Genomic DNA, 16,398 nt, shown 5'->3' with positions numbered 1-16,398 from the left:
AACCAACTCGGTTTAGCTCTACGCGGAAGTAGGCAAGTACGCAGTATACAAAGTTAGATCATATTGTAAGATAATGACTCTGACTCATATGCTTAAAAGTTAAACTTGTCATTTTAGGACAATCTGTTTTCTCCTTACACAAGCAAACACAAACAGTAGCTCACAACATTTTTGGCTCTGTTTATAGTCTCTCTTTCTCTCTATATTCTTCTACATAAATCTTTGTTTTCAAAAGAGTATCGAATCTCTCACAAACACACTCACACATCAGACACAGACACAGAATGAGAGAAGTCGCTTATTCGGCAGAGCCTCTTCGCCCTTTTGCTTGCCTTAAGACCACACATACTCTCATCCCTTCTTCGTAAACATACATTTGAATACGACTCTTAACTAAAACCCAAAAGCTTACGCTCTTTATGGTAATACATATACGTAGATAGATTTCATACAAAACCTCCCCTCACCCCTTCGCAACGTGGCATTGCAAGGTTGATCGTTTCGGCTTATGCAGAACCAGCTTCTTCGCAGAGGTCTAGCAGCTGAATTGTCTGCAGCAAACATCACAGTCAACAAATAATCAAGTCTCAATAAAAGATCACCGTTCAAAGTGGATATGACTTTAGCTTTTTTAATAATATGATGTAACCATTCAATCATTATTTATGCACTTATTTTTCTTGTTTTTAGCAGTCACCAAAACGTATATGGACACGCACCTCAGGAACAGAGAGCTCAAGGCGGAATTTTGGACCATCGTAGTGGTGAAGAACTGGCCTGAAGGAGTCCTCTTCCAAGGCTTTGCAGATTTTCCTCACTCTGATCCTTACCTGTTATAATTTAAGAGACAAAGTTTTAATTGGTACACCCCTAGGGAACGATGAAAAGTATTGTGATTTAAGTTTTACCTGAGCTGGGAACCTTGACTCTCCTTTGCACTTTTTGTCTTCCCATGCAGTAGCATCAATATTAGTACCTCCAAAAGTTGTTGCCTGAACCAAGAATCATATCATGGAATAATGAACTCAAATTTTAGTAAATGGTAGAATCAAAACCGTTGTTATGATAGAAGATGAAGCATGAGAACAAACCTCAAAGATACCATGAAGCTGGTGAGTGGTGTAGTTGTAAAGAAACAGAGGCAATCCAGGTGTGATTGCTCGAACAGAGTCTCTGTATCTTGGAGGTAAACCTGACAAATCAAACAACATTTATATGAAATGCATGACGGAAGCAGAGTTAAACCAAGCAAAAAAAGTTATTAACTTGCAGTCTATATTTCAGTAAAACACTGGGAGAGCGTATTAGAACTTACCAAAGAGGTTTCGTTTCATGTCTTCCTGCATGGTATCATTGTTGCAAACAAAGATGTAGCCACCAAGAACTTCGTTCCTTGGGAGCGTCTCCGTAGCAGGCAGGGTTTTAAACCTCTTGTCAACAGCCAAATTCATATTCCCATTATCATTGTTGTTATTGTTGTGTTTGTTGTTGTTCATCTCCTTGTTAGCAACAACGTTACCACTATACTTGTTGACTTTCATGTTGTTGCCTCCACTTTTGAAATCATTCTTCTGGAAAACAGTATTCATATTATAAACATTCCCCTGCATCGAAGCCTTACCCATGCTTTCACCATACTTGCCATCCAAATTCAACATGTTGAAGTTAAGATTGTTCTCCTGGAAACTAAACTTATCACTCGGCCTGAACTCAGTGTAACCTTTGGAGAGATCAAGATTGTTCATCCTCTCCCCTTTCATCCTAGTTTGCTCAGCTAGCTTCGTCGCAACAGTGGACCATTTGTGATCCTCTGATGCTCTCGTCTGACCTCGTAGCTCATCTCCCAATTGCCAGAACCTGTCCATAATTCAAAAATCTACCAGATACAAAACCACAAATCAAATCGGAGCTTGAGCTAATCTCAGTTGAATCACAAACCCTAATTATCAATTGAACACACAAACTCGCATCAAATTTCAAATTCATCATCGGAAAATTTCGAAATTACGACTGAGAGAAACGAAACTGATCGGTAGATTCAAAAAGAATCTGAGAGATATTGGGAGAACGAATCAAAACAATCGAAAACACTAGATTTAGGGATTATACAGAAAGATAAACATAGAAACTCGAGAGAGAAGAGAGAAGAGAGATACAGACCTTTTCTTTGCTTCTTCGTTTCCTCAAAATCAGGCGGACGTGAGGATGAGAAACCGAAGAAGGAAACACGTCAGAGAAGAGAATGAGAGAGAAGAGAGAAGAAATGGTCCTCAAAGGTTGGATTTGGATCTGTATGTATGTGTATACTTGTTTGATTTCTCTCTTTACCCAAACTGCCCTTTGTTTTCTCTATTAATTACGTTGTTATGCCACTGCCGTATGGTACACGCGTCGTCGCCTCAGTAGCTTTCGAGTTTTGAAATAGCTCAAACTTTGGATCCAGTTTTTTTCTACGATTTGGTGACTCGTTCTCCACCGTCCGATTTAGTTGACAAAACCCATTAGTATATAGATTTTTATTTTGTTTTGTTTTTTTTTGACAAGACAACCATTTTTGTTGTTTTGTTTTTCGTAGATATTTTTATTTTCGACAAAATTAGATTTTTTTTTGTAACAGCATATTGTGTTAACTTCAGATTTTTTTTTTTTTTTTGTGTAAAAATAAATATGCAAATAAATATCTAGTGTTTTCGAGTAAATAAATATCCACCTTCAGTGATTACGAGACTATATATAGATAATAGGTTTGGTATGAAATTTTATTAAAATTTGTGGACTGCTAGGATTATTAAAATTTTGAAAATGTATGTAGTTTTTCTTTGTTGTTTTGTTGAAAAAAACACTCTAATATTATATTTTTCTTTGTTGTATTTTTTTCTTCGAATTGTTTTTCTGTGATAACAATTTTTTGTTGTATCTTTATTGTCGATATTTTTTTTGGTATTCAATAAGTTTAATGGGAAAAGATAGATTTTTTTTTTAATGAAAATTTTGAATTATTTATATCTGATCTTCAAGTATCAAAATATTTTTCACATTTTTCTGGAAGTCATCTCTTGTAGATCATTCTTATTTCTATTCGATGTTCTTTCTCATACGTTAGGGGAAAAAAATAACTGTTATTGGAAGCTTTTTTTAAAATGTATATGAGAATTGCTTTGTATATGCCTAATGAACTCTTGGATGAACTCGTTTGTACCATTAGAATAAGAATATACGAAATTAAGGGATGTCCTAACATACCGACTAACGAGTAATAATGTGGTAGAGAATCATAAGTAAAACATATTTTTAGGGAAAACAATAATTTAATATCATATAATTATATAAATAAATAATCCCACATCATAAATATTACTTTTAAGAAACTATGGGTCACATGTGATAAGCATTATTACTAAAGATAAATTATATCACTTTTTCCCGTAATTGATTCTAAAATACCCACCTTCAACGGGTGTAGTTGATTTAATTAACTAGCACATTTTTTTTATATTATGTAAAAGAGACGAGTTATTATTATTATCTATTTATTAAAATTTGAAATAAGGCTTGTTTTAGTATCTAATTCTCGACCTTTTTAAAATATAATTACATGCCTTTATGTTTTAAAAGTATCAGTTTGATTCGAAATCTTTATTATTAAACTATACAATTTGGATTTCTTTAATTGTTTATTCAAAAAATAACCAAATAAACAAAAATTAGGGAACATATTACTCTTCTTTCATGTGATGCTCTCCACCTTTTTTGCAAATCTCTTATCCTCTTCTTTTAATTTTAATAAATTATTATTGTTTCCTCCCTATCTGTGATTTTACATGTGGCAGGTGAGATTTGTCACATTTGCTAGCTCACGGAGCAGTTGTGACTAAAATATATCTTAAAACTTTATTCTATAAAATTATTATTAAAATAAAATCTGATAAAATATTTGGAGGGAAAAAAATAACCCATTAAGATGCTGGGCTTTTACAAGCCGATACAAGAATTACATCTAAACAAAGGCCCATTATAAGCCCATCGTAAAACGCTGCATTTCTTAGTTTCGCTTTCCTGATATCTTTCTTTGCGCCCCAAACCATAAATAAGGTCTAAAGAATAAAAGAGAAGAAGAGAAGAAGAGAAGAAGCAAGTTTTGTACGGAACACGAAGAAGAAGCCATGGATACGGAAGTTGAGTTCGATAGGTTACTAATGTTCGAACAAATTCGTAAAGACGCAGAGGAGAACTACAAGTCAAACCCTTTAGATGCCGATGTTAGTTTTCTCCTTCATGATTTCAGATTTAGTATTCTTCTTTATCCGATTTGTGGGATAAAAGTCTGATTTTTTTTTCGATCCTGGGGTGTTTGTGATCTCTGCTTTGTGATTGAATTGTGGTGGGTTTTTGTAGAACTTAACGAGATGGGGAGGAGCTATGCTGGAGTTAGCTCAGTTTCACAGTATCCCAGATGCAAAGCAGATGATTCAAGGTGCCTTTTTTGTTGTTGTGTTTGATAGGTTGCTTTAGTTTCATATGTATGTTAATATTGATTCTTGAACATGATTGTTAATGTTTCAAGAACTTGTAATCATAAATCTTTAGTCCTTACTTCAGTGTGTCTAATGGCTGATGTTTTAGGATTCTTCACACTTGTTATATAGAGGTTTTGGGTATAATACAAAACTTAACAATGATATGAATCAGTGTATGATGCTGAGGGATCTAATTATTGATTATAAATCTGTTCTAGAACTGTGAGTTTATCTCTGATCTAGGGATCAGTTACCATTTGATTTTATTTTCTTTTTTAATTTGTGTGTGTGTGACTGTGTGTAGATTCTATCGCAAAGTTTGAAGAGGCTTTGTTGATTGACCCAAAGAAACATGATGCGGTTTGGTGTATCGGGAATGCATACACTGCATTTGCGTTTCTGACTCCTGATGAGGCTGAAGCTAAGTATAATTTTGACTTAGCTGCTCACTTCTTTCAACAAGCTGTGGATGAGGTTACCATTTAGAAATCATTGTTGAATTGATATTGATGCTTTTGTGTTTTTGGTTTCTGATGTATCATGTTAAAAACGCATTTTTTTTATCTTTACAGCAACCAGAAAATCCACACTACCTGAAATCACTCGAAATGACGGCCAAGGTACTGTAGAAACCATTAGCCTATTAAATTCATGTTCGTTTTGTATCTAAATCCAGTCTCAAAGTTTTGTTCTTTAATCGAAATTCTTCTCTCTGTGGCCTAACCACATATGCTCTAAACCTGTAAAGATTTAAGTTGTAGATCGATTCATAGAAAGTGAGTATTGCATCTTTCTTTTTTTTTTTTGAAATTCTTCTCTCTGTGGCCTAACCACATATGCTCCAAACCTGTAAAGATTAAGTTGTAGATCGATTCATAGAAAGTGAGTATTGCATCTAAATTGTGTATTTTTCCGTTGGACTTAATCTCGAAGTTTTGTTATTCCAATCATATTTCTTCTCTGTTATGCTTAAGTATAGGCAAATTGTTTTACTCATAGAAAGATTGCAGCTGAATTGTCCATTTTGTCTATAAACCTGATCTCAAAGGTTTGTTCTTTAATCGAATTTCTTTGTATTTTATGCTACGGACAGGCTCCACAACTTCACACTGAGGTTCACAAACACGGGTTAGGCTCACAACCAATGGGTGGTGTTGAACCCTCTGCAGCGCCGAGCTCATCAAAGGTTCTGTCTGTTTATATTCATTCTCATCATGACGTTTCATTTCTCAATACTTGATGAATGCATTGGTCTGATAAGATAATATAAAAAAGATTCGTTTGAATCTCATGTTTGTAATGTATATGTTCCAAAGCAGGCAGTGAAGAATAAGAAAAGCAGCGATAATATGTATGATGTGATGGGATGGGTGATTCTAGCCATTGGTGTTGTTGCGTGGGTCGGTTTCGCTAAAGCTAATGTGCCTGTGTCTCCTCCTCTTTAAGTAGACGCAATAGGAGATTTTGCTGGTGTTTTCGGTTTTTCAAGGTTTTGACAGTTAGATCTTGTGTGAGAGCTTTAGACACACCCCACCTGAAGCACATCCACAGTTGTAATGTTTATTATTCCAACTTATGAAAACATATTATCATTAGAATAAAAAAACATGTCTTTTGAGTAGATGTAGACTTTTTGATTTTAGGGTTCTGAGTTTTTTCGTATTTTTGATCAAATTCATAATCAAAATGTGCTAGCTTTTCAAATAGTCATAACTTACATACAATTCAGTTTATCAAATGTAGTCATGTAGATGAATCTTTTTTGAAAGCTCTTAGATTACGTTAAAAAATTTATAAAAAAACTGAAACTAACAGATATTAGAACACATGACTTGAAAAGGAAAGTCTTAATTTAAATGATATTATAACGAAAGTCTTTGATGAGAAGTCATTGTAATATATTATCTTGCAGAATTTTGAACTTTCACCATATTATATGTGACCTACTTTAAGATCAATGGAGATAAGTCGTTTAATTTCTGTGAAGGGCAAAGAGAAAAGAGAAGAGAAGAGAGACAAAGTTTTTGTATCAAAGCTTTGAGAATCCATAACATGGATAAGCTGAAAAATTTCGAACAGATTCGAAAAAACGCCGAAGAGACCTACAAATCAAACCCTGAAGATGCCAATGTTAGTTTCTGTGTTTTGCTACTTTTGTTCTTGTTCCATTTTTGGAGGATTAATGACTCTTCCTTGGTTTGATCGATCTCTGTTAACTTCTTTCTTTTTTTCTGGCAGAATTTGATGAGATGGGGAGAAGCGTTACTAGAGTTATCTCAGTTTCATAACGTCTCAGATTCATTGAAAATGATTCAAGGTGTATTATTTTTCTTCTTTTTGGTGCGCTACATGTTGGCTTCGTGTAGTCATGATCCTTGCTTCAGTGATATTAATCGGTTTATGAAGCTTCATGCTTATGAATCTATAATTTGTGATTAAAACCTGCTTTGATTACAAATTTTCAATTTTTCTTGCGTATAGAAGCCATCACAAAGCTGGAAAAGGCCATTATGATTGACCCTATGAAACATGATGCACTTTGGTGTATTGGGAATGCATATAGTTCGTACGCGCTTTTGACTCCTGACGACACACAAGCTAAATACAACTTTGGCTTAGCTTCTCTGTTCTTTGGAATAGCTGTAGATCAGGTTATTTGTGTTTCCATTATATTCAGATTATAATCATATATCATTGTTGACATATTGATCACCCTCTTGTGTCGTGGTTTCTGATCTTGTGATGTTAAATATTATGTATTCTCCATCTTTTGAAGCAACCGGATAATAAAGTCTACCAGTACTCACTCGATATAGCCGCCAAGGTACTTAACTTATCTATATAGATCACTCGAATCATCTAAGATTGTGATGATGATCCTATACCTATCTCTCTCTTTATCATTCATAGTTTGGAACGTTGCATCTCAAAATGTCCATTTTGTATATAAAACTCGTTCTCGTTTTGATTTTTATTCAAATTTTTATATATAGGCTCCAGAAATACAAAAAAACAGCCTAGTCTCACTGACATTGGGTGGTGTTGAAGTTGAACCTTCAGCAATACCAAACCCAAAGGTTCACTCTCTCTTTTAACATACGTCCAATATATTTATCATCATCACATTTTGTTTCTCAGTGTTTGACGGATGCATTTAACTTAATTAAGATAGTATAAGAAGATGAGTATGAAACCATGTTTGATTTATGTATTTTTTTTCTTTTTCTCGTAAACAGGTAGTGAAGAATAAGAAAAGTAGTAATGAGAAGTATAATGTTATGGGATGGGTGATTCTAGCCATTGGTATTGTTGCTTGTATTAGTCTGCGAAAGCTAAAGTGAGTGATCAACGTGTCTCATTCTCGATATGAGCTTGTTGTAAGAAAATCTATACAGAAGAATATGGGCAGAGTAGCCAAAGGACTCTCCTATGTTTGAGTTTTTTTTTAGGAACTTTTTGTGAGTTTAAAACAATAATAAAAGTGGTACCATTATAAAAGTGAGTTTTAAAGACATTTTACACTTTTCTTTTGGTAGAATACAAAACATATATTGTCACTAGAAAATAAAAATATGTCTTTTGTATTGATGTTGCTTTTAACTTTAGGGTTGGATTGGTTGGACTAAAGGAAAATCTACAATTTATAAACCACTTTTAAAACATTTATATATATGAATTAGAAACTAAGTATTTGGAGGTGTTTTTATATTGAAACAAATGTTTAAACAAAAAAACTGAAAAAAAAACAACAAGACAGGATAACAATCTTGTGGCCGACAAATTGGTTCGTATGGAACGGACACATGATCAACAAATGATCAAGACATGTAATATAATCATGAGGAAACACATGTATCAATGTCAAAGGCCCTTGTCTCATGATGCATGTGTCTTTTAAATTTGAAAACATGATTATGAAATGATATTTCTAAATTCATTATGATAAAAAACAAGATTAAAGATGGAGAAATACTAAAATACACCTTTGAGATGAAGGATGTAAAATAAGAAATAAGAGATGTCCTGCAATCACAAACATCGGAGCTTGTTCTTCGGCTTTATGTTAGAATCATTTTAGCATTCATGTTCAAGAACACTAAACCCACAAATCCTATGAATATATTAGCATAATCCATCCCATGCTTATTTAGTAGCACAATTAAATTATTAAAAATTGCCCATTAACTTCCATAATCTAGCTACACCAACAATAACACCCAACACAAATTCTATATATATATTTTGTTCTCCTTAAAATAAATTTAAATTTTTTATTTCTTTTCTCTATATATCATGGATTCACAACACAAAAATGATTAAATTATATGATATTTGGTTTTAAATTAAATTATTTTTAAATCCGTATTTATTTTTTATTAATTTATTATTATTTTACATTTTATCATTATTGCATTTTCTAATGAATTTCAGTATATTTGGCTCACTCTCGGGTTAGTTGCATGCATCAATTAGGGTTCAGTTCAATTTCCGGTTTAACTAATCCACCAAACCCGATTACATTAGTCCGGAAAAGGAAAGTCCATTGGACACTCCTTAATGGGCTTTTAACCCTTCTAAGCAAATTTACGAGCGTGTACCTCACACATTACCACACGAACGCAAGTGTACCTCACAGTAAAACACACGATGACCACAAAAATATTCGCGTCCGCCGCACCAAAAGTTACGAGTTTCCAAACAAAATGTCGCTTTTACCCTTACACACACACCCGGCAAAATATTATCGAATATTGCCGCCAAACTTTATCCCTTCCCTCGCTCCCCAAGGCTAAAATTTCACTATACATTTCCGATAATACCCTTCATCTTCCTCAACAAGCTCTAAAATCAAAAATTCCCCAACAAGCTTCCATCACGAAACAACACAAAAAATTTTCAAACGTTTTCAATATTTTCCCTCCTTTCAAATTTTCCCTCTCCTCTTCAAAACCCTCCAAAACCCTTTTAGTTCCCATTATAAATACTCAATCCCTAGATCCAATAAATTCACCATTCAATCAAAAAAACCCAAATCAATCACATCTCTTCAATCAAAGATGCCTTCGATGCCAGAAGAGCCGCTTCTAACCCCAACCCCAGACAGATTCTGTATGTTCCCAATCCACTACCCACAGATCTGGGAGATGTACAAGAAAGCCGAAGCATCCTTCTGGACCGCTGAAGAAGTAGATCTCTCACAAGACAACCGCGATTGGGAGAACAGTCTCAACGACGGCGAACGTCACTTCATCAAACACGTCCTCGCTTTCTTCGCTGCATCCGACGGAATCGTTTTAGAGAATCTCGCTTCTCGGTTCATGTCCGATGTCCAAGTCTCGGAGGCGCGTGCTTTCTACGGTTTCCAGATCGCGATTGAGAATATTCATTCTGAGATGTATAGTCTTCTTCTCGATACTTACATCAAAGATAACAAAGAGAGAGACCATCTCTTCCGCGCGATTGAGACGATTCCTTGCGTCGCGAAGAAAGCTCAGTGGGCGATGAAATGGATCGACGGATCTCAGACCTTTGCTGAACGAATCGTTGCTTTCGCTTGTGTTGAAGGTATCTTCTTCTCCGGAAGCTTCTGCTCCATCTTCTGGCTTAAGAAACGAGGACTCATGCCTGGGTTAACTTTCTCAAACGAATTGATCTCTCGAGACGAAGGCTTACACTGCGACTTCGCGTGCCTTATCTACACGCTTCTCAAAACGAAGCTTAGCGAAGAGCGCGTGAAGTCGATCGTATGCGACGCGGTGGAGATCGAGAGGGAGTTTGTGTGCGACGCGCTTCCTTGCGCGTTGGTTGGGATGAACCAGGATTTGATGAGTCAGTATATTGAGTTTGTAGCGGATAGGCTTTTGGGTGCGCTTGGGTACGGGAAGGTGTATGGTGTGACTAATCCTTTTGATTGGATGGAACTTATCTCGCTTCAAGGGAAGACGAACTTCTTCGAGAAACGCGTTGGCGATTACCAAAAGGCTTCCGTTATGTCTAGCGTTAACGGCAACGGCGCGATTGATAATCACGTCTTCTCTCTCGACGAAGATTTTTAAGGAGCTTTCTTAATATTATTATAATTACTATTATACCCTTGTAATATTGCCGTGTATCTTGGTTTTATTAATGAATAATTTAGTTGCTCTTTTCCTCCTTAATTTTATGGTTAATACCTCATAATATAAAAATGCGACATTCGCTTTTATAATCAAACAAAGGTGAAAGGGTAATATCGTCATTTAATGTTATATGTGGTATTCCAAACTTAGCTTTTATGACTTTGAGCTCCGGAGATAGATTTTTTTTTTTTGGGTAATGGCTTCGTCGCTGCAAAGCTCTGGGATGTTGACGAAAGAGCAAATGGTTTACCTCTTTGATCAATTCGATTACTTGACATCGCAATCTGGTAATTGTGTTTTTTTTTTTGTATGAAGTATCTGAATACACTATTGTTCTATTCGTTCATTGTGATTTTTTTTTGTTTTGGTTTCTCAGATGTGAAGAAACGAATCTCTGACGCTGTAAAGGATAAGCAGGTGAGAAAGTTTTTTTTTTGGGTTCGATTATGCGATTTAGCTAGTGATTAATGCTTCGCTTTGTAGTAGTTAAGAGTAGTGTTGACTGGTAATAGATCAATGTCGTTTTCAAATGGAATTTTATTACAGAACAGGATGTCATATTATTTCAAGTTTTAAGTTTTGCCATAGTATTATGGCTGTTGGTTTAGTTTGTCTGCATCCTAGTTATAAGATTTGAATCTCTGTGAATTCTGTGGCGAATGCAGGAAGCTGTTGCGGTCACTACTGCTATTCAAGAGGAGATATTCTTGGAGATGGGAATTGGTAGAGTTCTCTTTACCATTGATTAGTTGTTTTGATTTACTCAACTGTATATGAATTTGTACTGAAAGGTGTATTGATAAAACAGATCCGGGATTTGGTATTGGCTGCTTGGGAAAGTTGAACTCAACATTTGAAAATGATAAAGAGTTGATGATTGGTTTCTACAAGTTCCTCGCTAAGTAAGCGCACCTACCTGACGTTGTCAAAAAGATGTTTCCTTTACTGAATACTGTTGTATATGAGTGGTTGATTAGACTTTTTTATAGGGAAGAGATGGCATGTGAAGAAGCTGAGCTTGGACCAGAAGGATTTGAACAGAAAATGATAGCACAACAACAGTTACAAGAACAGGTAATGGCAGTTTAGTTTTTTACAAGAAATGTGGATGTTGAAGTTTAATCTCTGATTACATGAATGTCGTTGCTGCAGCAACTGGAGATGCTTATGTATATGCGGAAATTTTCTCTAGATGAGCAATCAGTTATCCTTCAAAAGGTAATTGTCTTTTCCTTTCTCAGCTCAATATCAAACACATTGTTTCAACTCTGAATTCTTGTGAGAATGAAATGTCTAAGGTACTATATTGGTTCATTGAACTTTTTGCTGTTTCCTCTATTGGTTCTTGAACCAAACAGCTTCAAAAGCAACTCGAAAGTGCAGATTTTGATCCTGAGGCATCACTTTTGTCAGTAGAGGAAATGGAGGAAGCAGGAAGAAGAAGAGTGTCACCTGTTTTTGGAGGCAGATAGCTTTTCTATTCTCACAAGCTACTTCAATTTCTGTACTCAAGTCTCTCTTCTCTTGTCATCTCCATGTAAATGTAAAAAAAAGTTGAAAGTCGAAACATACAGTTAACTTATCACAACTGTTATCATTTGTTCTTGGAAATGTCATTTTCCACTGTTTTAAAAATACCTGGGAAAGTTAAAATTTCGTCTGCAATAATTTCCTCGACAGGTAAACACAATTAATTAATTGTTATGAACAAAAATATTCATAAGGAGTCGAAACGATGCGCATTCTTCCTCTCGTCTACACACACTTGCTTGCTTTTAACAGCTGTTGCTGCACTTAGGAGAGTTCATCGTGGTGACTTTGTAAAATAAAGTGCAGGTTACAAAGCTGATTCATAGTCTAGTTTATAAATCTTAGTCTATATTTTGGTTTTGTTTCTTGATATGGTTGTTTAACTTGTTCGAGTAGAAAACTTGTGTGTTTTAGGAGTTACCAACATCAATGGGGAAAGAAGCTGATAAGAAGTTCACTTGGGTGATTAAGGATTTCAACTCTTTGGTTGTTGATAGTGATATATATTCTGATATATTCGTGGCTGGTCGCTGCAAATGGTAAGCATATCTCTTGATTGCAAATTATATATATATATTCGTGGTTCTTCACTGCTTATGAGACAACACATGACACATCTATTTCTTTCTATGGATTTTGCTCGCAGGCGTCTAATGGCCTATGCTGCCTACCCCAAGGGCTCTAGCAAGTACAAATGTGGTAAAATCTATCTCTGTTTACATGTGTTCATGAAACTGAATCTTTATATTTCGGATGGAGGAGACATGCTAAAGTCTCCTTGAAAGTGGCGAAATTCCGGGAGAACTGTCTCATATGCGAGGTGCTTACTTACTACCACAGTTGTCCTACTTTATAATTGTTATGATGTATGTTCATATAGTATAACTCAAATCATTCTTTCTATACAAATGTAAATGGTGATGAGATCAGATTTGTTTTGTTTTTTTTCCTGTTCTTTCAGAGAAAGAATACTGGTATGATGAATATAACACAACCTGTGGTTTTAAATCCATGATTGGAATGTTGGAAGTACAAGGTAACGGTATCATGGTAAACGGAGAAGTCAAGATTGTTGCAGAAGTAGATGTTCTTGAAGTTATTTGTCAACTAGATGTACTAGAGGAAACACAAGGCCTTGATATCAGTGTGTTTCAACTTCAGGTAAGATAAATAATTTTAAATGCATAGAAAACAAACTGTAAGAGTTTCTCACTACACTTCGTTTACTTGATATGGTCTGTGAACATCTAGTGACCAACTTTTAAAACTTTCAGGTACAGTCTGTGAACAGTCTGTTCGAAAAGTACCCAGGCTTTGCATCAAAACTCTGTCCCAAGAACTCACATTTGCAGAAAACTTACTTGAATGTTGTACTAAATCTGACTGAGATTTTGTGCAAGTCCTCAGAGGAACTATCCAATGGTGATCTGGCTGACGCATATTCTGCACAAAGATTTGTGACAAATGCAGGGTTTAAGTTGGATTGGTTGGAGAAGAAACTGAAAGATGCTGGTAAGACCCGGCTTCATGAAATTGAGCAAGAGTTGAAGGACTTGAATCTGAAGTGCGCAGACATGGAAGCGCTGGTTATGTTCTTACGATGATGTTGTTTGATGACTAGGGTTTATGGAAGTTAGTTATGAGTTTGGTTCTCTTGTCTGTTTGTTTTGATGTATCTTAGGGAGTTTTGCTCTGTTTTATTTATCGTTGCACTTTGTTTCTTGATAGAAAAGTAATCATAAATGTTTTTGGTTTCTTATGACTGAACTATGACAGTTGCCTCACAAAGAGTCAAAGATAGTCAACCTAATTTCATTTAAACTACAATGACGATAAACGAATTCTCGGTTATAGGCAATACTGTTTACTGAAATGGGGAAACCTGAAAGATTGACACAAGTCACACAACGATTGAAAGATAACTTCTCAACTCTCATAAGCTACTTCAATTTCTGTACTCAAGTCTCTCTTTTGTCATCTCCATATACATTTTTTTTAACGTAATTGTAAAAAAGAAAATAACTTGAAAGTTGAAACATGCAATTACTCTGTCACATCTGTCTTGTTCACGGAAACGGCTTTGCCCACTGTTTTAAAGATACTTGGAAAGTTAAATTTTCGCCTTGCAGTAAACACTTTTTCCTCGACAAGTAAACCCAATTAAATATTTGTTATCAAAAAAGTATTTATGAGGAGGAGTAAAAAACGATTCACATTCTTCTTCTTTGCCCTTTAAAAGCTGTTGCTGCACTAAAGGGAGTTCATTGTCAATGTCTCTGAGAGTTCAAAACTCTATCGTTCCGCTCTTTCATCTCCTTCACTGTTCTTCTTGTCAAACTTGGTTACTTTGTATAATAAAGTGCAGGTTACAATGCAATTTTGTAGACGACCCATAAAAGGCTTATCTTCTTGCGGGGTTGAGAATCCCCACCCTTCTGTAACTGCCTCCCGAAGACCCGGTTTAGGAGTCATCAAGATCAATGGGGAATCAAGCTGATAATAAGTTCACTTGGATGATTAAGAATTTCAACACTTTCTTTGCTGAAAGGTGCACTTATTCTGATATATTTGTGGCTGGACGCTGCAGATGGTAAGAATATAACTTGTTTGCAACTTGCAAGTAATATAAATTTGTGCCTGTTCGTTGCATATGACACACCCTATGGTGTTTTCGCTCGTAGGCGCTTAATGGCCTATCCCAAGGGATCTTATAAGCATGATTACTATGGTAATCATCTATCTCTGTATATATGTGTTCCTGATTCTGAATCTTTGCCTTCCGGATGGAGTAGAAACGCTAAAATTTCCTTCACAATCGCGACTCAAACCTTGGGTGAACTCTCCCATATGCGAGGTGCTTTTTACGCTCACAGTTTTGCTTTACCTTATTTTTCACAAGGCAGAGAAATTGAAAGTACCTTGTTTTGATGTATGTCTTGTTTTTTGATTTTTTGTTTTTTCTTCTTTCAGAAGCAGAATACTGGTTTGATCAAGAGAACGCAACACAGGGTTTTGAATGCATGTTACGTCTTTCCGAGCTTCATGGTAGAGATAATGGCCTTCTGGTAAATGGAGCAGTCAAGGTTATTGCAGAAGTAAATGTTCTTGAAGTTATTGGTAAACTAGATGTACCAGAGGAACCAAAAAGCATTGATATCAAAGGGGTTCAAGTCCTTGCTTCACAAGTAATAAATATACTTTTAAATATATAGAATACAAACTGTAAGAGTTTCTCACTAAAGATCATTTGCTTTGATATTGTTTTAATTGTAGGTAGAATCTGTGAACAGTCTGTTTGAAAAGTACCCAAGCTTTGCTTCAAAACTCTGTTCCAAGAACCCACAATTGCAGAAAACATACTTGAATATTGCACAAAATCTGACTGAGATTTTGTGCAAGTCCCCAGAGGAACTATCCAATGGTGATCTGGCTGAGGCATATTCTGCACTACGATTTGTGACAAATGCAGGGTTTAAGTTGGATTGGTTGGAGAAGAAATTGAAAGAGGCTGGTAAGACCCGGCTTCATGAAATTGAGCAAGAGTTGAAGGACTTGAATCTGAAGTGCGCAGACATGGAAGCCCTGATTATATTCTTACGATGATGAGGTTTGATGACTAGGGTCTAGGGAAGTTAAGAGTTGGGGTGGGGTCTCTTGTCTGTTCTTTTAAACTTGTGGAACGTCCAAGAGGACTAGCTTTGGTGTAAGGGAGTTTTGCTCTGTTTTATTTACTATTGCACTTTGTTTCTTGATGGAAACGTAATCATAAATGTTTTGGTTTCTTATGTCTGAACTATGACAGTTGTTGGCTCACAAAGAGCCAAAGATAGTCAACCTATTTCATTTTAACTACAATGATGCGAAACGAATTCTCAGTTATATGCAATACTGTTTACTGAAATGGGGAAACCTAAAAGATTGACACAAATCTGAGTTGATGGAACCAGCTTCCTCCTGCAGCTAGTCTAAGTACAGTAGCTTTTCAAGGCCACCTTCTCAAGGATAAGCACACAGGATAGTGTCAAAAGATCTTTACTACAGTATGATTTTAAAGACATACTTCTTCTACTGAAACATACAATTCTTTTCTTTTTTTTTTGGAACAAAAACATACAATTTAATCCATAACATCTGTCAATATGACTCGACTTGGTTCTTGGAAATGTCTTTTTCTACTGTTTAAAAATATTTTGGAAAGTTAAATTTTCGTCTTGGAATAACCATTTTTCCCA

The 16,398-nt window shown here is 35.5% G+C and overlaps 6 protein-coding genes and 1 pseudogene across 8 annotated transcripts; 6 read left to right on the top strand and 1 right to left on the bottom strand.

Moving 5' to 3' along the window:
* Positions 1 to 66: 66 nt before the first annotated feature.
* LOC17887245 (B2 protein) lies at positions 67 to 2,270 on the bottom strand. The gene is made up of 6 exons (XM_006291524.2): positions 2,161 to 2,270; positions 1,316 to 1,876; positions 1,092 to 1,192; positions 909 to 992; positions 720 to 830; positions 67 to 551 (listed from the first exon to the last, which is right to left on the bottom strand). Exons 2-6 carry the CDS (start codon positions 1,863 to 1,865, stop codon positions 507 to 509), a joined length of 891 nt encoding a protein of 296 aa, XP_006291586.1. The 5' UTR covers positions 1,866 to 1,876; positions 2,161 to 2,270; the 3' UTR covers positions 67 to 506.
* A 1,831-nt stretch (positions 2,271 to 4,101) lies between these two features.
* On the top strand, positions 4,102 to 6,159 carry LOC17887119 (mitochondrial import receptor subunit TOM20-3). 2 transcript variants are annotated; one of them, XM_023782639.1, is made up of 6 exons: positions 4,102 to 4,259; positions 4,396 to 4,474; positions 4,822 to 4,991; positions 5,090 to 5,137; positions 5,611 to 5,703; positions 5,834 to 6,159. In XM_023782639.1, exons 1-6 carry the CDS (start codon positions 4,164 to 4,166, stop codon positions 5,960 to 5,962), a joined length of 615 nt encoding a protein of 204 aa, XP_023638407.1. In that variant the 5' UTR covers positions 4,102 to 4,163; the 3' UTR covers positions 5,963 to 6,159. The 2 variants fall into 2 exon arrangements, with proteins under 2 accessions (XP_023638407.1, XP_006291867.1); XM_006291805.2 differs by having other exon boundaries at positions 4,103 to 4,259; positions 5,837 to 6,159.
* A 325-nt stretch (positions 6,160 to 6,484) lies between these two features.
* Positions 6,485 to 8,031, top strand: LOC17887273 (mitochondrial import receptor subunit TOM20-1). The gene is made up of 6 exons (XM_006291838.2): positions 6,485 to 6,647; positions 6,756 to 6,834; positions 6,999 to 7,168; positions 7,294 to 7,341; positions 7,511 to 7,594; positions 7,754 to 8,031. Exons 1-6 carry the CDS (start codon positions 6,570 to 6,572, stop codon positions 7,856 to 7,858), a joined length of 564 nt encoding a protein of 187 aa, XP_006291900.1. The 5' UTR covers positions 6,485 to 6,569; the 3' UTR covers positions 7,859 to 8,031.
* Positions 8,032 to 9,460: 1,429 nt separating this feature from the next.
* Positions 9,461 to 10,675, top strand: LOC17886085 (ribonucleoside-diphosphate reductase small chain C). Its single transcript, XM_006292813.2, has one exon. The coding sequence runs from the start codon at positions 9,575 to 9,577 to the stop codon at positions 10,571 to 10,573; it is 999 nt and encodes a 332-aa protein (XP_006292875.1). The 5' UTR covers positions 9,461 to 9,574; the 3' UTR covers positions 10,574 to 10,675.
* A 120-nt stretch (positions 10,676 to 10,795) lies between these two features.
* LOC17884864 lies at positions 10,796 to 12,252 on the top strand. 2 transcript variants are annotated; one of them, XM_023782445.1, is made up of 7 exons: positions 10,796 to 10,923; positions 11,013 to 11,053; positions 11,302 to 11,359; positions 11,445 to 11,538; positions 11,614 to 11,710; positions 11,789 to 11,854; positions 11,995 to 12,252. In XM_023782445.1, exons 1-7 carry the CDS (start codon positions 10,833 to 10,835, stop codon positions 12,106 to 12,108), a joined length of 561 nt encoding a protein of 186 aa, XP_023638213.1. In that variant the 5' UTR covers positions 10,796 to 10,832; the 3' UTR covers positions 12,109 to 12,252. The 2 variants fall into 2 exon arrangements, with proteins under 2 accessions (XP_023638213.1, XP_023638214.1); XM_023782446.1 differs by having other exon boundaries at positions 10,800 to 10,923; positions 11,626 to 11,710; positions 11,995 to 12,247.
* An 86-nt stretch (positions 12,253 to 12,338) lies between these two features.
* LOC17887350 lies at positions 12,339 to 13,923 on the top strand (annotated as a pseudogene).
* Positions 13,924 to 14,646: 723 nt separating this feature from the next.
* LOC17884855 (MATH domain and coiled-coil domain-containing protein At3g27040) lies at positions 14,647 to 15,769 on the top strand. The gene is made up of 4 exons (XM_006291597.2): positions 14,647 to 14,756; positions 14,848 to 15,020; positions 15,137 to 15,351; positions 15,440 to 15,769. Exons 1-4 carry the CDS (start codon positions 14,647 to 14,649, stop codon positions 15,767 to 15,769), a joined length of 828 nt encoding a protein of 275 aa, XP_006291659.1.
* The last annotated feature ends 629 nt before the right edge of the window (positions 15,770 to 16,398 follow it).

The sequence above is a fragment of the Capsella rubella genome, unplaced genomic scaffold, assembly GCF_000375325.1.
Source record: "Capsella rubella cultivar Monte Gargano unplaced genomic scaffold, Caprub1_0 scaffold_5, whole genome shotgun sequence".
Lineage (NCBI taxonomy): Eukaryota > Viridiplantae > Streptophyta > Magnoliopsida > Brassicales > Brassicaceae > Capsella > Capsella rubella.
The sequence above is the reverse complement of the archived record's forward strand: the minus strand, read 5'-3'. Positions and strand labels throughout refer to the sequence as shown.